The 25,547-nt window shown below is 37.5% G+C and overlaps 1 protein-coding gene across 5 annotated transcripts in view; it reads right to left on the bottom strand.

The window, feature by feature from the left end:
• SEMA5A (semaphorin 5A) overlaps positions 1-25,547 on the bottom strand; it is a 315,764-nt gene that overhangs the window by 191,719 nt on the left and 98,498 nt on the right. For all 5 annotated transcript variants that reach the window (XM_039714857.1, XM_039714858.1, XM_039714856.1 and 2 more), the window contains 2 exons: positions 23,277-23,475; positions 5,985-6,084 (listed from right to left, as the gene is read on the bottom strand). In XM_039714857.1, the coding sequence (XP_039570791.1) occupies positions 5,985-6,084; positions 23,277-23,409 (233 nt within the window). In that variant the 5' untranslated portion in view covers positions 23,410-23,475. The remainder of the gene's footprint in view (positions 1-5,984; positions 6,085-23,276; positions 23,476-25,547) is intronic.

Here is a 25,547-nt window from a genome sequence, read left to right as displayed (position 1 = left end):
ATGGCCTCGCAACACTTGACATCTGTCTGCCTCCAATGCATACAGGTCAAGGATGTTTCTGAATATTATGTTTTAGTCCAAGTGAGTTTGTGAGGTTGTTGAGCTATTTATTTAGTAAGCTGTTGTTGGATACAACTTTATCCTGAAATATCAGCTCAACCAAAATGTTAATCCTGTATTTCATAACTGTGGCTAACCAAATCTTTAATACTTTTTTTATTGCTGCAACACATATGTAAAAGTATATGCCCCCAGTTTTATATTTTGGTAGATACTGTACATATACTGTACAGTATTCACTCACTTTAAGAGCCATGCAAATTCTATGTGGTCTTGTTACCATTTCATTATTCAATATATTAATCTTCTGTTTCTTTTAAAAATTAATTTGAAATTAAATTTAGATGTTGCTGTTACATCTCATTCAAAAAAAACCCACAACAATGGGTGGGTTTTTTTGAATGAGAAATTTTAGAAACCAGAAATTTTAGACAGTTGGAACTTTTTGTGGTCTCCTACTACAGTAATCAACTTGGTCACATAAAGGTTGCTTGAGTTGTTGGAGGTGGACTGCAAGAAAGGTCAGTGGGAGAAGCTAAAGAGTCTAAAGCATCCAAAGTTGGAATTTTTTAAAAAATAAACTGCAATGGCAATGAAAAAAGTTCCATTTACCCCTAATGAAGGGGTCATTTCTCTTTTGGTCTTACTCTGAGTCAACTCCAGGGCTCCTGTGATGATGCTCCGTTAATTAGCTACTCTAATTAAAATGCCAAGACATTAAATCAGAACAAGAACAGGAATGACTTTTGTGGAGTTAGTGAATTGCCTAGTGTCACTCTGCAACTAGACTATTACTGGCGTCGGTGCAAAGCAGGAGAAAACTGCAGAGTGGTACAAGGCATGAGCAGGAGATGTATGAAGCTTCAAAAAATATTCAGGAACTGTTAGCAAGGTAGGAAAGACAAGCAGTAGGGGGGAAAAGACCTCCCTCTTTTTGCAGCAGTAAGATGATAATTTCTCAGAAATTTATCATTAAACCATACATTAGATTAGATTGGGTTAGATTAGCTCAGTTTAGTCAGTGGGAGGATAGACACTGAGTACCCTGATCCAAGTGTTAAAGAAGCAGCAATACCCAGATGGATGTTGACAGAATAGAGCACCAATTCCCTCTCACCAATTCTCCATGTATATGTAGCCCTCAGAGCACCTTATTAACAAGAAGCTCTCAGATTCTCCAGCTGGGAGCAGGCAACAGTAAGAAGCAAACCTGTATAGTTATTTATTCCTTTATTAGAGATCCTTAAGCCACTGTTAATGAATCCTTTAATTTGCCTTTCTGTTATTACGGCAAGTAGTGGTAATGGTTCAAATTAATGTTCCCAAACACACATCTAATTAAGGGAGAAGTCATACTGTTGCAGTCCTTCATCAGTGAGATAAGGAGTGACTAAGGCAATAAGCCACCTCAAAGCAAGATGTAATCCTAAAAACCAAGTCTAATTAACTTGAAGGAGAACATACAGGAGAAAGCCACCACTATTAGTATACTCTATGTAAAAAAATTTAAAATAAAAAGTAAGGTATGTCTAAATATATGTTAGCCAATTAAAAAGAAAATTGGATGGCTTTGAGACCTATTTCTGATATTAAGTATATCATTCAAAAGTATAGCTGAGCTAGACCAACTTGAATTAAAAAAAAAAAGAGGAAAACTTCATTTTCCTTTTAAAAACAGGCATAATTCTTCTTACATGGTTTGAATAAAACCACTGCAGAAACAAAATAAAAAGTCACCAAAAAAAGAAGAAAAATAAAAAAATTGCCCTAAACTACTGGGTTTCCGACATGCTTTTTGTCAACTCTTGTTTAGCCAAAGTGGATGAAACACTTTTAGCAATTTTTGGTTTATCAAAACTAGAGCTGCTACATGTTATGTACATTGCCAGGAGAGGAGAAGGAAAAAACGCAGTGCACAATTTGCCTGGGCAATTCACAGACTGTTGTATCCTTCCCCTAATCTGGTCTTCTCCCCCTCCAACTGACCTTCCAAAGAAACATATGGCAAAGCACTTTCACACAGCAAAGAAGACAAGGGTGTTCTTGGAGAAATCCATGAGTCTTTAAGCCTACTGGTATTTCAAAATACAGCAATCACTACAATATTTTATTACATACTAAATCAGTCCACCAAGTAACACAAATAAAAATATTTCATCTGAATATTTTATTGGAATTTAGCAGAATAAGATAAACAAGTAGTTTCTCATTTCCTTGAGCTTACTGGGGAGCTAATGCCCTGAGAGTAATCCTTCGCTGGTGCCACTTAATTATAAAAGTAAATTCTGCCCTGCCATATGGGTTGGCTTTTTTCTAAGAAAACAAATGAACTCCCAAGAAGGTTTCAGATTGCAATAGAACTCATTTATTTTTATCTGCCAGGTCACATACAATATTAAGAACAATGCCTGGGGCACATTTTAAAGATACAGTTTCATGGGAGCATGGATTGCATGATTAATGTGAAGGCACACATTAGCGTTGGAGTGGTACCATTCACTGACTGCTGCTGATGGTGTAAGGAGGCTGAAACAAGACTACAAGACTGCAGCTTAATCAATTCAGTATCTATAGGAGAACTGGATGTTTTGCAGAACAAAAAAAAAAATTATCAACCAGTTATAACCTTCTCACAAGGGTTGGAAGACAACCTGCGGAAGCTGAGGGTGGGTGGTATTTCTGTTCTAACTTTGTTTGCTTCAGAAAAATGTGACAAAACTCATTGCTTCTTGACTAAATTACTCAAGGCCAACTTAAACTATCTGTTTTTCTGTCAACACTGCTGTTCCACTTATATTGCTACGTCCTTTTCTAGATGCACCTGCTCATGGATTTATGGGCAGGTGCTGTGCACACACTCAGGCCTTGTTATCTTGCACTGCATTTCCAACCCTCTTCTCATCTGCCTTTCCTTACATTCCTAACTAATTTCATTAAACCTTGTTCAAACATATATAAAGAGAATAGTACACACTACCACAATTTCAAATTTCCTAAGAAACTTGTGCAAAGAGATCAAAAGTTCTCTATCATTACGGGAGACACCTTTTGGGGTATCATCGGATCATATCTGTCTTTCCACATAGCTGCTTGACATTGGCAACTCCCAACAGGAATGCAGTCTGGATCCCAGTTGGGATCTTTGCTACCATTCTCAGTAAGACAAATCATAAATAACTTCAGAGGCTGTAGAACTTCATAAATGAAAACGAGTCACCTGCCATGAACATCAATAATGGAAAAGGGATTTAAAAATTTCCAATAGTATCAAGCTTTCACAATAGTATTTTGTTTGATTTCTAAGGCAGAGGAATTTGGTATCATTAAATCCATTAAAGTGGGAAAAGTCAATTATGAACAGAAGATGAGACAAAACACAGCTTCTGGCTGTGAAAAATCATTCCTCTAGTTTAGAATACCACCAAATTACTAATGCAGAATCCTGAAGGTGCAAGGATGGAGTGGGCTGACCCTGGTTGAAGACCAGGTTCTCATCAACACTGCTCTATCACTCCTCTGGGATGGTGTGACTGGACAGTGCCCAGGCAGAAAGGGACCTGGAGGTGCTGGTAACAGCCAGCTGAACATGAGCCAGCAGTGTGCCCTGGTGGCCAAGAAGGCCAAGGGAATCCTGGCCTGTATCAGGAATAGTGTGGCCAGCAGGAGCAGGGAGGTCATCCTCTCGCTGTACTCGACACTGGTGAGGCCACACCTAGAGTTCTGTATCCAGTTGTGGCCCCTTAGTTTGGGAAGGACATTGAGAGGCTGGAGCATGTCCAGAGAAGGCAACGAGGCTGGTGAGGGGCTTACAAACCCTGTGAGGAACAACTGAGGGAGCTGGGGGTGTTTGGCCTGGAGAAAAGGAGACTCAGAGGTGACCTTATCACTCTGTACAACTTCCTCATCAACCTTCTACAAAGGTGTCTGTAGTCAGGTGGGGGCTGGTCTCCTTCTCCAGGCAGCAACTGACAGAATGAGAGGACACAGTCTCAAGCTGCACCAAGGGAAATATAGGTTGGATATTAGGAAAAAAGTGTTTTACAGGAAGGGTGATAAAGTACTGGAATTGTCTGCCTGGGGAGGTCATGGAGTCACCATCCCTGGATGTGTTTAATAAAAGACTGGATGTTGCACTCAGTACCATGGTTTAGTTGAGATGTTAGGGCTCGGTTGGACTGGATGATCTTGAAGGTCTGCTCCAACCTTGTGATTCTGTAATTCACAGTGAATGGATTCAGTCTACCTGCAGAGGACACTACATGCAGAAGGTGCATAATCAGTAAGATTATCAGTGTGATCAACACTTGCAGTGTTGGAACTACAGCACCCTGACAAGTAGCTGCTAGTCTCTGAATCTAGGACCCCATGATGTACAATGACTCGTGGGGCACAATACCTAAAGAACTGAAAGGTGTACAGCAAAAAAGATGTACTGGTATCAATAATACATACAACTGAGAAATCTCCTAGCAAGTTTAGGTATTCTAAAGGAAGATCTCCATTGTCAAACACAACAACACCAGAATGGTTAAAATTTAGAATAGAAATGCAGAATAAGGAAAGGGAAAATCAATGCTTCTATGAACAAGTAACAGCCAACTATACTGAACTGCCTGAAACAAAATGGCTGTTATAATTGTAATATCCTTGAATACCTTTTCTTAAAAATTTTAGTCAGAACAAGAGATATAAAGCTCTGAAGCATCATTAACTTTCAGGAAAAATACATCTTTTGATATATGGGATCTTTAGCAAAAAACAGAATTAAAAATCATCCCAAGCTTATCCCATAGTGATTTTAAAAGCTTCATCAAAAGCACTGGTTTAAATGAGCTTATTTTTTTGCTCAGATTTGGACTCCAGACATTTCCATGGGTCTGGGGCCCGGGGAGAGGCTCAGACAACTTATAATCACAGTCCTTACAGATTAGCAGCAGTTACTTCAGTTACTTCACACCTTGTTTCATCGGTAGCTTACAGAATTGAAAAATCAACATCAAGGCCCAGAAGACCCAACTTCATGTGGGCCACAGATATATAAATATATATACACACACACGCTTATTTCCACACTCAAAGAGTTTTCCCCTGTAGATAAGCAACTTCCACTGGTTCATGGAAAAAGTTTTCTTGTAGTGCCTTTTATGACTCTGCATTTTGAACCTCATTTTCACCTAAGAAGCAAACTGGGAAACAGAAATATATTCCAATGCTAAACCTAACAGATAAGTAAAGTGACTAGAATTTTGTAAATTCAAAAATAAAATATATTCAGAAGGTGGCTGTGAATAATAAGTTTAGATGGTTACATTTTTTTGGCAAACCAAGATGTTTTACTACACCTCATATGCTAAGACGAAAAAAAAATAGTGTTCAAGGACTGTCACTGCTTCAATGCTGACATCTAAGACAGAGTCACTGTTGATCACAGCTTGCAAACAGCGACTATCTCCAACTATGCAAACAGAGACTATCACCAACTTCACTATTAATTCTGCAGTCTTTAACAGATCACTCCTGGCATTGTAGTGAATAATTATTTGAAACATCCCAACACAAAGAGCCACATTGTGTAGCCAAATTTGGGATCATCCTAAGCTTCATGCAATGGCAACTTTTGTCACATTGCCATACAGCACCTGTTTGTTCTAGCATACGCACACAAAGATTGTGTACTCCAGGCCAGTCCTCTTAAAAATTGGAATAGTGTAAGGTATTATAAACCTTGATGCCAGGCACGTAACTCATCTTGCAACTCCAGTCAGGGATTAGAGAAATAAATACACATAACACTCAGTTTAGTGGGTCTGGAAGGCAGGGGTCACACAAGAGCACACTGATATTGGAATTTGGCTAAATATTGCTTATCAACAAAAAACAAAATCCAGCCTGGTGCAACACAAAAAAGAAAACAGATTTCTCACCTTGCTCCAGCAATAAGCTCTTTTTGTCCTGGGTCAAATGTTAACTGTGAGAAGTCCACAGCGTCTTCTGCTTTGAACACGTGTAGCCAAGGGGCAATTTCTAAAAACAATCGAGAAATACAACTTTTACCATAAATGTTATAGGTGTAGTACATCAGGTAGCCACCATTAAATCTGCAGATATTTCCTGTGGGTCTGCAAGTTTTCTCCTTATGGTCCTCTAAGGAAACATAGAAGAAACACCACTATACCATTTAATTTATAATACAGGCCTGTAAAATATATAGGGCAGCCACCTGATACACACTGGAATCAAGTATCCATATTTTGTTCTGAATAATTTTTCCTCCTTGGGTAAAGCAGAAAACACCACAGTACAACTGCAATTCACTGGGACATACTCAAGTAAAGTTTATTTAAATTTCCATGCATCAAAAACAGCTGAGGACTAGAGGTTTTGTTTGGTGTTTTTATTTTTTTGAATTAGCTATTTAGTTATTTATTTTCTTTACAAAAGGATCTGATTAAGTGAAAAGCAATGAAGAAAACAAGCAAGTTTGACTTTTCATCACTTCTCACAATAAAAAGGTTGAGAAATGAGAGATAAAAAGGAAAAATGTTTGAAATTCATTGAACTTTTTTTTTTTACTTTCCTTTCTCAGACCAATTTAGTGCTACATTAAGCAGGGTAGACAAGCATGTGAATTACTGAAAATCAGCAAGGGGCATTACTTGTATTCAGAGTACAAACTTGCTCCTACTTTCAAACTTAAGCACACATAAATAGTTGCAAATCAACTCCTTACTAGCAGTTCAGTTTTTCATTCATATCACTAACTGGAGACTAAACAGTTTGGCTAAATAAACACAATATAAGTAGATATATAGAATATATAAAATTGCTGTAAGAATAGAAATGGTGGAAATGGCTTACTAAAAAAAAGTCCAATTGTACAAAAACCTCATTGTCTAGAATGGTGCAATGGTCAGGACATTGACTGAAGTTTTTTGTTGAGTTTTTTCTTTTGTGTGGGTTTTTTGTTGTTGTTGTTTTTTGGGGGGTTTTTTGGTTTTTTTTTTGGTGGGGTTTTTTTGTTTGTTTTTGGTTTTTTGTTTTTTGGTTTTTTTTATGTAGTCACAAAGCAGTATGGTGGGTTTTTTTGTTTGTTTTTGATTTTTTGTTTTTTGGGTTTTTTTATGTAGTCACAAAGCAGTGGGCCAGAACTAACATGAAAGGTGAAGTGGGCTGAGTATGTATGGCACAACGGGCTGAGAGCCTATTTTAAGATTACAGGTGTGAAACAGCCACTTGAAAGGCAAGCACATGGTCATGACCATTTAGAACACTGAGTCAAAACCAACCCAACACACTGAGGGTGCTGCAGAAGGGCAATTTTTGACAATGGTATCATTAGTTGCAGCTCAGGTTAAAAACATTCATCCTAAGCTCTCTTCTTCACTCATGAGCATATTTTTTTGCAAATTGTGTCAGTTGAAATAATCCATGTCTGGTGCCTGTTTCAGGATGATTTCTTCTTAATTTTAAGTTTTAGCACAAGTGGGCTATCCATTCCTAAGGAATGGGCCCAGGAGAAAAATGTTATTCTGTGTCAAAACATGTTCAGCCATTGCAGACAGCCATTAAATGCAGTGTACAGCTGTATCTTCATATACTTTGGAAAAACAGATGGAACTGTAAAGAAGAATCACTTGGGTGTCAGAAAAGTAACTTCTGCATTTTTAATGTCAGCCCGTATGCATCTGGGCAATTTCAGGCTAGCAATGCCAGTTTGTACATGTTCTGCAGTACTTGTAGCTAAATTCACTGTTGATTTCCATCTGCATTGGATGGGTGCTCAAACCACACAAACCAGATTCAGACACTGGGGTGGAAAAGGGATATGGCCACATATTAGATAACTGTGATTACAGCTGCCACTAGCTGTTACTTCAGATGCTTTGCAGAGAACCCAGCAAGATTCTGAGGGAGGAAAAACACTCATATACATTACAGGTATATATAGCCTTATACATATTTATTTATCTATTTTTATTTAAACATATATATATATATATGTGGCTGCACAGACAAGCATAAAAGACGTGTTTCCTTATTTTTTTGCACTTGATTTTGCAGCCTTAACTTTTTTATCATGCATTTCACATGAAACAATCAATTGCAAAGTTCTAAAATGTTGAGAAATTAGGTAGGACATGAAGATGAGGAAATCCAGAAGCCAATCATGAAGAATCTCACTTGCTGGCATAAGAAGGAAAAAAAAAAAAAAAAAAAAGAGAACAAAACAAAAAAAGAGCCAGAACTGCTGTGAAAACATCCGTCTCTGAAAGAATGACAAGGAAGCAGCTGAGAATGGAATTAACCCAGGTTTATATTGGTAGGACAAGTGAGACCCTTGGTCTTCTGAAAGAAGGGAGAGGAGTGGCTTCCCACAGCATGAGGCCAGTGACAGCCCAGTAGACAGAAGTACTGCAGAGCCAGAAAGCTACAGGGAAGACTGAGATTCAAAGACTCAATTCTCTTCCACTTGTCCTGCTGCCTCAGCAAGGCACAATAAACTTCAAGGTACAGCAAGCAGCTGATTGAGACCACTTCCAGGTTTGGAGCAAGGGAGCAGGGGCCAGACAGGGCAAGGCAAGCCCAGGCTAGAGAACAAGAATGAGGACTTGGTAAGAAATCTCTCTGAAATCTGAATCCCCTACAAAATATAAATTATTTTATTCTGTCTTTGTTGCATTCAGCAGTGTTCTTGCTTGAGGGAATAAGGTCAGGAAGAGCAAATGGCTGCTAGAGCTCTTCTTTTTCAGAAAACACTCTGAAACTGTATCTCTTCTGCATCATAGTGGCAGCATGTGTCACAAAGAAATAAGTATTTATGAGACAAAGCTACAACTTCATGACACTTTTGTAAGGGAAAATGAACAAAACAAACAATGCCTGCAAAAAAACTTTTAAAAAGATAATCTAACCCCATGTACCAAAAGTAAAAGCTTATGTAACTAATTAACAGAATAATTAAGTTTCTTTTCACTGAAAGAGTGAAATCTAGCTGAAAACCCACAGGTGAAACAAGACTTTTTAGTTTTGCTATGAATTATGTCCCTAGAGTCAAAAATTCATAATTAGCTACTAAAGGCCTATAAATTATTTTTCTTCCAATTAGAACTAAAATGGTAAAGTAGTAAGAAGTAATAACTTAAATTTATTAATGATTTTCATGCAGATGCGGCATGACAAGCTTTACACAATTACATAGCTGTACTACAAATTTTGTGTACTACAACGGCAGCATAAATACATGTGTAAGGCAATTAAGCTGCCCTGTCAACACATAACCTAACAGTATTGCTTGCTGGTCACAGGTGACAAACAGCAGCATCCCTACACTTTCCAATCCTAACCCTCCCCTTCCTGACATTCCCCTCCCTTTGCCCTGCCCTTCCTTCATGTGAATTACAGTAAAACACCAAGCCCTTTATTGACTTCTCTCTTCTTACTCCTGACACTGAGAACACTTATTGAAACACACCTTAAGCCTGGATTTGTTTTTCCTTTAAAATCAAGCAGGCATGTTTGCCATTCTGCAGACATCGGTCTAGGACTCAAAGCTGTCCAGGGAAAACTATCATGGTATACGAACAGTCATGACAGCAGGTGATGACCAACACACACTGTGTCCTTTTGGTACATTCAAGGCATACTTACCCCTTGCAACAACAATTTAAAAAAAATTTCATTGCTGTTATAGGACTGAAATCTGCCTTATAACTCAAAAATATTCCCAAGAAAAATACTTTCCCATGGAACTAAAAGATGGATGTTGAAAAAAAATATTTCTTAGAAGGCTACAGCTCTCTTTCACACACTGGGAATCGGATGTTATGGGTTTTCCTGGGGGGTTCTGGTTTTGGGAGGGAGGGTTAATAGCTTAGATTAATATAAAACAAAGTTTGTCATGGTCCATAAATCTACAGCAAAGCAAATACACCAGATTCCACCCAGCTCAGAGGAAAGGTCAAGGAATTCTCTTAAAGAGGCTTCAAGACAAAGGAGGTTAACAATCAAAGCTGGGCAGAAGGACATTAGATACTCATATTAAAAAAAATGAAAGACCAGAAGCCTGTCTGTGTTTTACTTTAAATTTAGTATCTGCCCAACAGGCCATGACTTGTTTGGTTTACATTGTTTCGAGGACTCCCCAAGGGTTGAGCTCTACAGTTTTTACAAATGAAACTGTAAAGTTCCCTCTAACCTAAGTTTCATTCTTCAGTACTTCAAAGTAGAGCTACAGTAAACAGTAAAATAAATTGAGAAATTACTTATAAGGAATAGAATAGTATGTTTAGAACAAAATTCAGAAGTGATCTTTAATAATAATACATCTTGGCAAATAAGAAAGTCAAAAGATATTAAGGACCTTCTGATTTCATTTAAAAATTAACATAGATATTAAAAGTTTCAGTAGTGTTTATGGTGTATGTATGTGACACCTTGTGCTGTGGTGTTCTTTTTGAAAATAGTGAGCACAAAGTTAAACACAGGCACAACAGCACCTTTTTGAAGAAACTCTGTCAGTAAAATAACAACAATAACAATAATATTAATAATATCACAACAACAATAGCACCCAATAACAGCAACAACAATAATACCATAGTTGAAAGCTAGTAGATTTGCAATATTAAGAGAAGTCTCTGGGTGGCATCAGTACAACAAACTCACTAATCTTATCAGAAGAAAATTAAAATATATTTCTGCATGCTAAAGCTATTTTACAATTAAATGTATCTAATCTAAGGATGACACAATAACTCCCATCTTCCTGAAGCTGTGCAATAATTTTAGCCTTAGATCTCTTCCTGTGATACTCAAGTTACACCACTATCCTCTTCAAAGACAGCGAGACATGTCAGAAGTCTCCCCAGGGACATGCCAAGTTGACTCCATTGCATCACCCCTGGTGCCCTGGTGACAGTCCCATTAACCCCACGGGAATCTATTAAGCCAGGTGTCAGGGCTGGCAAGAGGAAATCCACCTGTTCATTCATTCAGCATGTCCTGCCTGGGGGCTTCTTTGCAGCATTGGTGCTTGAAGGACACAGCTAGGAGCACTTGTAAACACTCTGCTGTGCTGCTTCCAGACTCCACAGTTTCTATCATAAAACTAGAACTGAGAAAAACAAGATTTTCTTCAGCAATTTCTGTGCACCATTGGTATCAATTCAGTGTGACTGTTAAGTTCTTATTTTAAAATTATGTTATAAATAAATCTGTAAATAAGAAAGTCACTCAGAACAACTTTATGCTAACAAGCGTTGCTCCGTGTTGGGAAAACAGACAAGAAAAATGGCATAGACGGGGACTGTGGCAGAATCTTTTATGATTCACTTTTGGCTATACTTTTCTCTTACACTTCCAGTCACCAGTTTTCCTACCTCTTCCACACTGTATTCTCTTCTCACACAGATGTATTAAACACACCCTTGCTGGTAAGTCATTGACTCACTGCAGATGAAAGGAAAAGAGGTGCCACAGCTCACGAGAAGAAAGGAAATACATGCCAACACTATTCCACAGGTTCTAACTAAAAAAGGACTCCACCAGAAAAGTTCAGCAAAAGAACAGTTGTATTACTTCTGAAACCAATCACAATTCACACCCTTGCTTACCAGAACTGGGCTGACGCCTAGTTTGTCAAAAATACAACTTATTTTTCTAGAACTTATTCAAGGGATGTGTTTCTCAACATTCATGTGCAATGATACTAGTGTTTTAAATAATTTTAATCCGTAAAAAAAAAGTAAATACTGAGTAAAAAGCAGCTATAGTTACAAACATGTAACTGGCAATATCAGATACCATATACAGATTGTTTTTTTCTCCAGTGAGCTTCTAAAAACATAGCTGCAAACAAACTTCTGGATTACACAGCAGGGCTTGTCTGGTTTTCATTCTAATGGAAAGAAACCCATTGCTGCACTTGAACAAACTACTTTGTGCACTCCTTGGGCTGCAGTACCATGAAGCTCCACGACAAGTGTGGTGGTTCTATTTCTGGTACTAAGTTTAAACCCATACAAATGCAACTTATTCGTTATATACTTGTAAAGTCATGCTTTATTTTTACTTACTTTGAAGCAAATTCCTGCTCTAATCTTAGCTTAGCTCCTGTTGCAAAACAGGCCAGAGCAGACTTTTCCCAACTGGTTTATTTCTGTTGGATGCATTAACCTTGAAATCATTAAAAGTGACATTTCTTTTGAGAAAGAAAATATGATAAAAGAATCATAAAAAACACCTCATCAAACACCTACAATTAACACAGCAAATATTTTTCAATTTCTCTTACAGAAAAGATTATTTCTTGATGTTACAGTACTCCAACAAAAACAATATGCTAACCTATATTCATTACAAAATGTAAGTACAAACATCCGCCCTGCTCCTCTTCCATAAGGCCCATGGCAGAAGCCAATCACTTGGAAGACAGCAGCTCACTGAAAGCAGAGAAGGCCTGCCCATTACAGGCTGCTTTTCCTTTCATTCCAGACAGACGTATGCAGTGTTATGTTGGTAGACCTGCTTCCAGGACCACATAGCTCCTCAGCTTTATGATCCTGATTGCTTATTACAGAATTGTATCCCCAAGGTGAGTGCCTTGCCCATGCTGTGGAGCCTTATTTCACAGGTCTGGAGAAAATCCCACAGGGAGATTCTGTAGAGTGCCCCTTGCCTAGGTTGTTTGTACATCCAGAGGTGCTATGGGATGAAAAGAAAATACAGTTACAGCCCTGGGTCAACATTCTGGATACCCATTAACCCTTTCTACATGCTCCTATTGCTGTCCCCCTTTAGCATTCATTACAAGTGCAGACAAAATAATTATTAATGCATCCTACAGTAGTAGAGCTTAAAGGTAAGACCAACACTTCATTTTGGTTCCAGAGCTGAAGTTAAGTAGAAGGAGAAAGAAAATGCCCAAGTAACACAACATTAAGTACTAGGCACATATGTACACTACCAGGATGAGTTAGGAGGCACCAGAAGGTGCTTTTTCTATAATTTTTCATACACAAGAAGGAAAAACTACTGCATTGAGAACCTTAGATAAATAAACAAAAAAAGGAGTAAGCAAGTCTCTAACATTTAAACCACACAGAAAGAGAAAAATGTTTTCTGGAAGAAAAATACAAATTGAAAAGACAATCCCAGCTCAACATTCCAGCAAAATTCCTGGTCTACCTGTTACTAGAATGTGGGTGGTATGTCTACTTTTTCATGGATAGGTACAAATATTCATATGTCAGGCCTGAGGAGAGCCACAGATGTAAATAAATCTAATGGTCTGTGCTACCAGAAGGCTCTAATAATCTAAATGGAGTACACCAAAAGCCAGCTGAACACAACACATTAGAAGAGCAGTAGTTCAACACGAAAAAGACAGCATCGCCCAACACCATTTAATGCTCTTCTGTAAAATGAAAGGATTAGGACAGATGGATCTGTTACAGTACTCATTAATGCATTTTAATGAAAAAGACATTTCACCAGGGCTGTATACAGAATTAAGAGTATGTGGATGGACATCATAACTGGGACAATGTTTATATATTTATTCAAGCCCTTATTTTAATAAAATTGAAAATTCAAAATATTTCCTATAGAGATGATTAATATGTTTTAATCTGAATAATATATTGAAAAACATAAGCCTTCTAGTAATTAGTGATTAGGATTAGACAGTAGGAACTCTTCAGTTTCCAAAAAAGATGTCCAGGAAGACATAAGAAAACAAGATATCACTTCCTCCCTCCAAGAAAAAAAAGCAAAAATTTTGTCTAGGCAGGGTTATTTAATGCAATCCAGTCCTCTGTAAAGGAAAAGATGAAGTTACAAAGTTGCCCAGAATGATTAAATCAGCAACCACAAACTAAAATATTCCTCTTTTAAGTCTTACCACACTACATTTGGTTCTCCTTTGGAAACATGAAAACATGTCAGATCTCCATCTGCAGCTCAGAGCTCATCTTTACTTATAGGGAGGGGGGAAGAAAAAATGAAAGAAAAAAAGAAGCAACAAAAAGACAAAGCAACCTCAAAACTACAGATCCCTTTCAAGTTGCAGTATTCTGGAGGTCTCTAGATCCCATAAACAAACCAGCTGCCTGCCTTCCACTAACTAATAAAACTTAATACAGTCCTGAAGCTTGCTTTTCCATACAAAGAGAACTGCAGAAGCCAAGAAATAAATATCTACATCTTGCCTTACCTAGAAGCTCTGCTAGCTTCTCGTGCTCCTCTCCACTTTAAATCATTTGTAATAAAACAAATCCCAAGACCATAAACCTCTTGATATTCTCCAGAAAGTTCACCACCTGTTTACTGTGCATTCATTTTATGAACAGCTATTACAGCTTCAGAACAATTTTGGAGGTAATGAGGCAGGGCTGTAAGTAATTTATTATTAATGGGGAAAAGAGAAGATGAACATACTTCCTACAGTATATGTTTCTTGACTTTGAATGCATGAAAACTTGAACTTCTATCTTAAGCCTATGGTAAACTTGCATCCTTTTACCCAACTACTCTCATCTTTCATTGATTCTCTCAGAAGGCACAAAGTGGCTGCCCTGGCCACCTGTCTACTGCTCTCCAGGCAGGGCAGATACAGCCACAGCAGTTGCCATGTCCCACCTCCCTCACCTGCTTGAACAATGCACTCTAACCTTCAAGATCTAAAATCTAGCCTGCATTCCTGTTTTCTCTGCCCTGCCAGAGCTCCCCAGCTAGAAGTACATATTGCTGCATTCTTATGTGTGTGCATATGTCTATTACTGGGATAATTAAAGGGAATTTGGGTTCTGACTGTCTGCGCCCTCAGGGAAGAGACAGGAACATCTGCTGCAATGCCTACTTATTTCTTATTTTTCTGAACAAGGGCTTGGAATTGTTTATGCTCCATTGTTCAAACACACACATTGCATACAAATATAAGAAAGTGTAAGGGAAAAAAGACTGAACCCCCACCTAGATGAAAGTGGTTTCAGCGCTTCCAGCACAGTCAGAAACCACTAACTTCACACCTCAGCCAGCACAGACCAGGGAGAGAAGTTACTCCTTACAGCTACCACCTCTGGTCCCTGCACTGCTGCTCCAATCTTCCCGAATGTGATGGAGGGACAGACTGACCATGAAAAACATTTGCCATCCTCATTCATGCACTCTCTTCAGAGGGGTTTAATCTTTCACATTTTAACACTTACATGCTGGCTTTGGCAGCCAGCCAAAGAATTCATTTTGAAGGAAATCATGTTGTATAGTTATGGGAAATCATTATTTAGTCTCAAGACGGAGTTTTGTAAAGAAATCTGCTCAGTTTTAATACACGTATTATTGGGAGCAGAAACAGAAGGCAGACTGCCCATACACAGTTATGCACTGTTACTTTTGTTGGAAATATCTATGCTTCAATTAACAAGACCTTTTTTGCTAGAACTGACCATCCTGCAATGACACATTCTTACTTATGTTGGCATATGAACATAATAAACTTTTTTATTTACATTGTTTCAGCAAAATAAAATTTCTTGATCCTATCAATTCTGCCCAAGACTGTAGCTCATGAAATAAAGGTCAGATGATATTTCATGAAGAAATACAAAACCCAACAAAATAAGACATACTGTAAAGAGAATAAAGCCTGTATAGAGAATATACTGTATAGAGAATATAAATATACTGTATAGAGAATAAAGCCTGACACTGATCTTTTTAAGAGTTTGGAGCCAGGACTTCAAAGAGGAATATATTCCCCACCTCCTCCACTCCCCCACCACAACAATAAAAGGATGCCCCAAAGCCAAAAAACAAAACAACATGCAAGAAAAAAAATAAAGAAAGAACCACAACACTACAATCAACACTTCTCTTTGTAGAACTTACTTTTGTTCTACAAGACACTACTAAACTCCAGGGGTTTGTCACTGTTAACTACTTTAGTAGATTTCTCGTAGAGCTGGTTGTAAAACATTCAGGTCCTAATTCTCAGAAATGGTAGGAAATAGCTACCTCCATCAAAACAAAATCTGAAGTGAGCACTGGAAATGGAAAGACAAGCTTATGACAAGTCTAAGTTTAGTCCAACCTGAAAATGACAATTGTCATGTAACAAGTAAATATCTACCACTTTCAGCCACACAAAATCAGCTGCTACCTAAAGTCTTGTCAACAGCAGACAAGCCCTGCTACAGAAGAAGACAGGGAAGAAAGCATGTGAATAAAAAAAAAAAAATAAAAAAAAAAAAAAAACCAAAAAACACTTTGAAGAAGCACTGACTGTGGTTCTCTATTTCCACCCAATCTATCTAATAAACAGAACGTATCTTGGTAAGGTTATTGGTAAGGCTCTGGTTATTTAAGAAATTAGGAAGAAAACCAAAACTTTAAGTAATGTTTTCCTCCCCAGCTCTTAAAATTCTTGAACCTTTAGAGCTTGAAGCAAGGCCAAAGGATGGGCCAGGGTTTCCCCAGTCTCTCAGCCAAAGTGATGGGCAGCCGAAGGTGACATTCAGTGACAGGCAGGAAGGGCAGCAAGTGCCATCAAGTGACAGCAGTACAGACCCCATAAACACTGCACAGGATCTGCAAGGGAAGACCACTGGGATGAGTCTTTCCAGTAACTGTGTCACTACAAAGTATGAAAACAATGTTGTCCAGGATCAGAATGCCAGTAACTGCAACTGTTGACATCTTTTCTGACCTAGCAGTCTAAGTAACTTAGAATTATAGAATGGTTTGGGTTGGAAAATATCACTAAGATCATCAAGTCCAGCTGTTAACCCAGCACTGCCAAGTTCTCCACTAAACCAATTCCCCAGGCGCCACATCTCCATTGAATACACCCAGATATGGTGACTCTGCCACCTTGGGCAGCCTGGCTCAATGAACAACAATGCTTTCAATGGAAAAGTTTGGTCCTAATATCCATTATAAGTCTTCCCTGGCATCACCTGAGGCCACTTCCTCCTGTCCCACAACTTGTCATTTTGGAGAAGAGACCAACCCACACCTTGCTACAACCTCATGTCAGGCAGCTGTAGAGCATGATAAGGTCACCCCTGAGCCCCCTTTTCTCCAGTCTTGTCTTATGAAAAGAATTGAAATTTTATCTGGTGAGGAAAAAAATGACACAGAAAAAAATCAGAGCAATATTGTGCTCCCTCTAAGCACACATACAAAAAAATGGACAGAACTTCATCTGCATACGAGCTCTATTTCTTGATTGCTGATTTGTTTATTTAACATATCACAGTTTGGATGATTTACAACATTTTAGCAAAAATACAGCTCTTTTGAAGAAGAAAAAAAAAAGAAAAAGAACAAAAAAAATCCAGATTTTAAGTCCATCTGCCCACTTTGTACAGACAGTAGAATGTGGCAGGAGCCTCTCACTCATTTTGCTCTTTGCTAACAACCAGAGAACTGCACATGCTCTAAAGAGCCATGTTAGGGCAATAAGGAACAAATCAGCCATGGACAGCCTCACAGGACATGTCTGCACAGCTCGCTAGTCATTGTAGCCACTGATAATTTTATACTATCAGAATTTATGAAAATTATTAGCATTCCATGAAGGTTCAGCACTTGACCGGGATGCCAAAATAATTGTGAATTGATGCTTGCTTTAAAAAATTATCAATTGCAGAGGGGGAAAAAAGTAGCTGGTATGCAAGTCCTTTGCAAGTCCTTCGAAAATTAATCTCCTGCCATTCCTTCATTTTTATGGGAATGGGCAGCAATGACACTGGGTGATTCAGGGAAATATAGGAGGATAGTAATCTTCAGTCTCCAAAGATATTTTTTTAACTAACAGTAAAGAGTTGAAGGTTGCTGCTCCCTACCAGAAGCTTAATCACCTACACAAAAATAAAAGCAAACCCGATTAAATAAATTTAAAAAAAACCTACAGAACTGGCAAAGGAATTATTTTCATCCTTAAGAGGGGCTGGTTCTTGGCAAAGTAATGCAAACAATCTCATAGTCCTATCATCTAGACAAACCAAAGTTGCAACATCTAGCAATCAATGTTTCTTCACTGATGAATCATCTTCATTTAAAGAAAACCCCAAAAGATGATACAGAATGGAAAGCAATACACCTTAATCACACTGCAGATTCTGGCAGATCATCTTTGAAATGTATTTATGAAAAAGTGGGGAAAAAAGAAACAACTAAACAGCTTAGTAGACTATTAGTTTAAAAGAAAACTTCCAACAAGATTAAGAGAAAGAGTACAAACAAAATGAAGTTCATATGCCATTTATCCTCCTTCATTCAGCCCACATATTATTTCCTCTTGGCACATGTTAAGTGCAAGCACTCTGTATACAAACCATGGGATAAAATGAGCAGAGCAATGTACTGAGTCTATATTACTTACACAAACAGCAAGCAAGGGAATTTTGTGGTGGTCAGAAAATAAGGTTAAGAAAATATATTTCTTAGGATTCTCTAACCAAGGAATCAAAAATAACTGCTGTTTTTCTTTTCTGGTTAACCTCAAGTTGAAATGAAGGGTTTAAATTCATTTCTTCTATGGATTGAGACATGCTATTTTTGAGCATGTTTATTCAACAGATAACTTTGTTACAGCACGGTATGTATTTAAATTATCCCTAAATATAGCTTCTAAAATTATGTAAATTGATGGTTTTTTGTTGAGACAGTACAACTTTAAATTCAGGTTATTTTATGGGAGCCTAGAAGAATGAGACTTGCCCAAGAGCAAGTGATCTCTGATGTTCTTCTAGTATCAATTAAGTCAAATTCACAACTGCACTTTATTTCTTACAGAAAAGCCTAAGAAATTCAACTTTATGCAGGTAAACTGCAGTACAGTCAATATTTAAAATTTCACACCTGAAACTGGATTTGGGTCAATTTTGTTTCCAGCACACTGGAAAGCAGTTGTGATGGCCCCTTCAGTTCTACCTCACGGAGACTGTCTGTCCACAGAACAAGCCTTCAGCTGAGTTTTAAAAGGTCTGGTGTTTCAAAGTTCAGCAAAAGTGTGCATTTGGGGAAACAAGCTTCCACTGTAACTACTTTTATCCTTTTTCTTTATTGTTTTCATTTTTGGTTTTGTTTTGTTGGGGTTTTTTTTATTATCTAACAAAAGGTCAGGTCCACAGAGAGCTACCACAAAAGTTCTGTATAGCAGGTGGACTAAGAAATGCTGGAAATATTTAGACAAACATTACACCACTAAACTATTTTGCTTTGGGTTTTTTGCTTAAGAACAGTTCAACCTTTAAAAGCATCATGGTTTCCCATAGAGCAAATGTGGTTTTTACAGCCTTTTCTAACTGTTCAAGTTAAACACCATACTATAATTCCTTCACTATAATAGGAAAATATTTTTTTTCCAAATAGCTGACCATCATCCATACACATACAGAGTTAACATTTCATATCTGCATGCAAAATAAGATATGAAAGCATATCCAAATAAAATAAAATTTAATAAAAATAAAATTTGTAAGACTATCACTAAGGAGTACCTTATTTAAGCCCTTTTTCTGCCCTAACTCTTAAGCCACTTCAAGCATAATCTCCTTTTTTCTACACCATAAGCATTTGGAAAGGTGTGTAAAGATCAAGGATTTCACAGTGAGTCTCTGTGTATCCATTCCGTGATCTGCATCCTCTTTCCTTTGATCCAGTTCTAAGTTACATTTGATTTATAAGCCCTTGACTCCAACTATTGGAATTAGTATAGCTGATGAATTTGTAGCATATGAAGACAGATTTTTTTTTTACTTTTTTTTTTTTTTACTTTTTTCTTTAAGCCTGCATTTCAACAGATTAGCACATTTTTTGCACTTCTAAGCACAAACTCCTACTTAGAGAGAGAAAGGAACGTCAAAGAGGGACCATGCACCATCAGTCAGTTTCACCACATGAAACACTGAACTGCTCACTCCTGGGCTGATCCTGTCAATCCAACACTTAGAGGTCTATTTTATATAAATCTGTTTTCTGTGATAATTCCTAACAACTTTAAATAATAAGAAAAGGAAAGGTTCAGCTTCCAAGGAAGACACAAAGCAACTTATTTTAGTATAAGGAAGCTCAATAATACGAAATGTTAGATCTGCCAACATTTTCTGATTTATAGCAGACTTTCTTATTCTGGGAGAGCAAAAAGGTGCATTATGCAGTCCTAATATTAATTATGCAGATAAACAAATTACAACATGGTTACTAATACTCTGTATGAGAGACATAAAATGAGATCTTTGAGATCATGTCAAAAATCCTTTCAAAGTGTGTGCATCTCCTGCTACTGCATCTTCTTTTTCCTCTCCCACCACCTAACAAAGTACTTGAGCAAAAGTTTTCAACTGGTGAGTGAAATTCTTGCCATTTCCTATCAGAAGATATATCACAGTCTTCAACAAAAACTATTAAGCTGGAAAAATCAGTGCTAGAAATAGTATATGCATCTCTACAGAAGGTAGCCTGACAGAATCATCACCTAAGTGAGCAATTTTTGATGAGCAGTGGGAAAGAAAGCAAGCATTTTCAGAAGATATACTCCCATTTCATATTTCACTGTGACAACTCCTGGGGACTATTTTGTCTTTTTATTAGGTTTTTTTTGCAGCTGTTCACCCATACGCTACGCCAGACTCTCACTCCATTAGTTTTATTTAATAGTTTATACTTCATCTACCATACCTCTCAAAGGAAGACAAATCAAATAAGTACATTGCTACTTTGGCATACCAGAAACTACAAAAAAAGGGGGTTTTGATCAGTTATAAATAAAATAAAAGTGTTGATATCTCTGTAAAGTTAGTACTGAGTTTACAAGCTCTAAAGCACCTACCACTCAATAGCACTCAGCCTTGGTTGATGTTCAGCATGCCACGCAGTACTTAGCAATGGTGGATCTAACACTGCTACAAGATGACTTTACAGACCAGGGCATCAATGCAGCACTCAAAGGGATTTTAACTGTAACAAACTGATTTCTCAACTCGATGTTGATCTAGCAGCGCTAACAACATCAATAGATACAGACAGCATTTTCCTATAGGCATTCATGCAGTCAGCAAATGTCTCAGGAAGAATATGGATATCAGTAAGGTTCATTAAAACCTGCCAACTCCTATTGCAAGACTCATTCAGAGAGTGGCTTCTCACACACATCTTAAAATCTTCCTAGATCTCATATTAAAGATCTCACTATAGATCTTTCTACATAATTTTGTTTCACACATATATTTACAGTAAAAATAAATTGGGGTTTTTTTGGTAAACTCTAACTGTGACACTATCTTTGGCTATATCAAAATATGTGACTGGAACAATATGGCCCCTATCCCCAAAAAGCCTTAGCATAGTGACTTAGAACTGGAAGAACATCACTAGAAATTAAATATGACCGAGAACAAGAGAGGTCTAGAAGGCAGGATCAGTTAAATTCAAGAAACCCTCCTAAATATTGGCTGAATTAGATTCATAAAACAACACATTTTTAATCAAGTCCTAAAACACAGCACTGCTAATGAGTCTCAATTATTTTCTTTTACAGTTGCATATACAAAACCAAAAAGTACATGCAGTGATCTCTTAGTTTGTGAAATTAAGAAGCCAAGTGCCAGAATTTTAATTGTTCTACCTCAATTACTTTAATTTAGAACACTTTGTATGCGTGTTCTGATAAAAAAAAAGCATTTTAAGCTAAATTGTACCACAATATGAATGCTAAGGCAATGAGGTATTTCATCAGAATAACTCACACCACTTAGCCCATCAATGAGTGAGTGATAAAGATCCTCCTTCACAATACACTAGTGGTTTGTTGTTCTGAGGTACAGAGTTCATTATATTGAAGTCCAGTATATTGAAGAACAGGACAGCTGGTGCCATTACTATTACTAAACCATTAAAGTGCCAGAACAAAATAGTTTCTGGAAAAAACACAACATTATTTTCTCAAAGTTTATGCAAAGAATGGAAACAAATCTTTTTCCAATTAAAATTCAATAAATTCTAATTAATTGAAATAAAAAACTTACACATGTGCTTTCTTAGAGAAACAGGAGGAATGCAGTGTGTAATATAATACATCTTAATCCCTACATCCTCATAACTAGAAACTATTTGGAACTCCCTCTAAGCTGTGACAGTAATGGAAAAATCTCAATTCAAATAAACCAAAAAAATGCAGATAAGTTATTTTGCCTCAAGTTTTTACAGAAAACATCCTGCAAGTATTTTTTGCTTTGTTCCAACTGTTCCTCAGCATTCCACCCCAATGGTCAAGATGACAACCACATGTATGAAGAGACTGTCCTGGTGAAAGAAGGAACTTTTGTGCAGCTCCAATGCAAAAGGAGCTGTATCAGGTGTAAGCAGGGACAAGGAGCAATTTAGAAAGACCAGATGAGCATGTAGGAATTACGTCAGGTTAAACAAAGTTCATTTGGAGTTACGATTTGCATGGATTGTCAAGGGCAACAGGAACAGGTCCTACTTCTCCAATAGTAATAGAAGTTTGAGCAGGGATGAAAGCTTGAACAGGGAAAACATCAGCCTTCTACTGACCTGGGCACATGACCTAGTGGCAGCAGAAATGGATGATGCTGAGGGACTCAATACCACCACTAAGGTATCAAAGAAGGCATCTGTTGTTTAACAGAACAGATTCAATCATGTGGAGAGTAGATGTTTAATACCCCTTACTCCACCTGAGGCAAGAACAAGTGGAATAACACAAGGGTTGATCCTGGGACACATCCTGTTTAATGCCTTAATGAAGAAGGGGAGGCAATAGAACACAGTCTGTGAAGTTTGTAGATAGCACCAAATTCAGAGAACCAGCTGATAAGCAGGGGGGGCTGCCACCCAGAGAGGCCTGCTTGGGGTGAAGGAAGGGGACAACAGCAACTTCATGAAATTAAGTGCATACATGTGGACTTGTGCGCTTGGAAAGGAGTAACTCCATGCAACAGTACAGGCTGGTTTTAATCACAAAGGAAAATGAGTCACTCACCTTTAAGTGATACATTCAGCTACAAATACTGAACAAAATTTGAAAGCCTAGTTGTATTTCATTTGCATAGAATACAGCCCAAATTTTTATATAACACAATGAATGCACCTCTTTTCCCACGCCATTCTACATTAAAAGCAGAGGTTTCCATGAAGTGATTACACAATACTTAGCCTACTTCTGGAAAAGATTTTTGGCATTTATATCTTACCTTTGTATGCAATAATTGGGTGCTCAGCTCTGTGACAGTGGGTATCTTCTGTTGTTGTTGACTCCAATGTTCCTAACACCCCAAGTCCTGCCAAGAGCAGTGTGAGGAAGCAGCTTCCCTTCATGGTGGTCATGCTGTCCTCCACAGCAGTCACTTCTTTTAACTGTCTACTCTTCTTGCACTCATGTGGGAAAAGCACCTGGAGAATTCAAAGAAATTTATTTAAGAACGAGAGCAAACCACAGGGAAAAAAATAGACAATTCTTGAAGTGTAAAACAAAATAACATTGCTTCCTTTTTGTGTAGCATCTGACTACTCTAAAGTATGCCGTCAGCTGCTCCTCTAATTACTTCAGAAACCTATCATCAGTTAACCAATTTAGAAAAATTGATCACCCCGCAGGATTAAAAAACTGATATTCATTACTCCCTCTCTATTTTGTAACATGCAGGGAAAAGAATATTCTACAGCACTTTTTTTTTTATTTTATCCTCCTAAATAGAGCAAACATATTTAAATGCATCTTCCCTGTTCACTGGGATCCACTGCTTCTTGCCTTGCTTTCCTGAGAGACCAAGGAGCGCTTTGACTTCTTGCAAGTACAAGGTAGAAGAGGAATTGGTCCCTCATGTGAATGACTACTTTGAGAGAACAGTCCTAGAGTATGTATTTTTTGCCTGTCTGTAGAGTTTGTATGGAACAGCACAGAAAGGGGTAGGACAAGATTCACCTCAATGCTCTGACACACACTTTTGCTTTACAGAAGTGAGAGTCACTGGCCACTGGCTTAGTGCCCATCCATTTCCTGACTGACAACAAGGCTGTGAATTTGATGAAGACCCCTTCCTAGTAAAATATAGATACCAATCAACAATGCAATAGTTTTCATTCTGAATCAGAAAAAAGTTGAAGTTAAAATCTGTGATTTTTTGAAACATCCAATAACCAGACCCTTATATAAGTAATAGAATATGTATAGTGTCAATATAATTTTAGATCCAACCCAGTTACTTTAGTTTCCTCACTAAAAATGTGCCAAGCAGTTACAACTTAATAATACAACCCAAAATAAACCTTCACCACTAGCAGCTTTAGTGAGTCACACAGGCTTGCATGCTGACAACACGCAGAAATGAGACATCACTGCCTTTCATGGAGGAAGAGTAGAGATTTAAGACAGCTCCATAAAGGCAGAAATGTCACTCTGCTAATTAATGGAGACATTCAGGAAAAGAAAATCAGCAATTTTGAGTTCTAATATGTTTGATCTCACTGAATTGTAGTATGCTGTTTAATAAGGTGGAAACTTTCTATTTGCGTAAAATAAACATCCTAAATGCATAAAACAAAGGGCTGTTAAGGAAAAAGACACTCCACAATGACAGCAGTGTGCTCTAAAAGCTACATTCAGAAGGAAGAATGGATAGTAAACACTGGTCCCTAAGATTACTAGCACCAGACTTCATAAGACTAACTGCTCTTCTCTTGCCACCTTATTTTGCTGCCTTTAGTAGTCTTCCAGCCTAGACATGGACACTTCTAATCCTCATTCATTTAAACTAAAATAAATAGATCAAAGACATAATACATCTAAGCAGTAAATTTTGTGGTCAATTTTAGCTGCTTTGCTAAATTTTCTTAAGTTACTGAAAAAAAAAAAAAGGAGGAGAAGCTTTGAGGCAGTTAGATTCATATCCTTACCTTCCTAACTAGTGTCTTGTGAGGGTATTTACCAACAAGAATCTGGCCCTACAAATTGCCTGTGGCTCACAACAGGCAGTATCTTGTATTACCACACAAGACTGATGCCTTGTTCCCTGCAGGTATCAATACCATTATCTGGATACTAATGTATGTAGTGCATAAAGCACTTGTTCCAATGTTTTATTTTCTGTAAAACTGATATTTATAGGTATGATGCACTATTCTTTCACAAATTTAAGTAGTTAATGTGGGTTGTAGTGTTCCTATTCCTAACTTAAATATCATACAAATACACTACTAACAGCTACTTCTAATTCATATTTCAGTAAGATTATGTTTGTGCATTTAGGAAGCAAAATGAAGGTCTGATACCTTCATGAAGGTCTCAAAAAATGTTTTTCTTGCACACAGTCCAGCAGCAAATATCTCAAGATATGAAGCTTCCTTGTTGAAAAAAAAAAAAAAAAAACTAAAAAAAAAAACTTTTTTTTTTTCATTTTGAAAGTCTCAGAAATACTCATAAATGTGTGAATAGAATAGAAAAGAATCAAACAAGAAGAAAATTA

This window comes from Passer montanus, unplaced genomic scaffold (genome assembly GCF_014805655.1).
Source record: "Passer montanus isolate IOZ18808 unplaced genomic scaffold, ASM1480565v1 scaffold31, whole genome shotgun sequence".
NCBI lineage: Eukaryota > Metazoa > Chordata > Aves > Passeriformes > Passeridae > Passer > Passer montanus.
The sequence above is the reverse complement of the archived record's forward strand: the minus strand, read 5'-3'. Positions and strand labels throughout refer to the sequence as shown.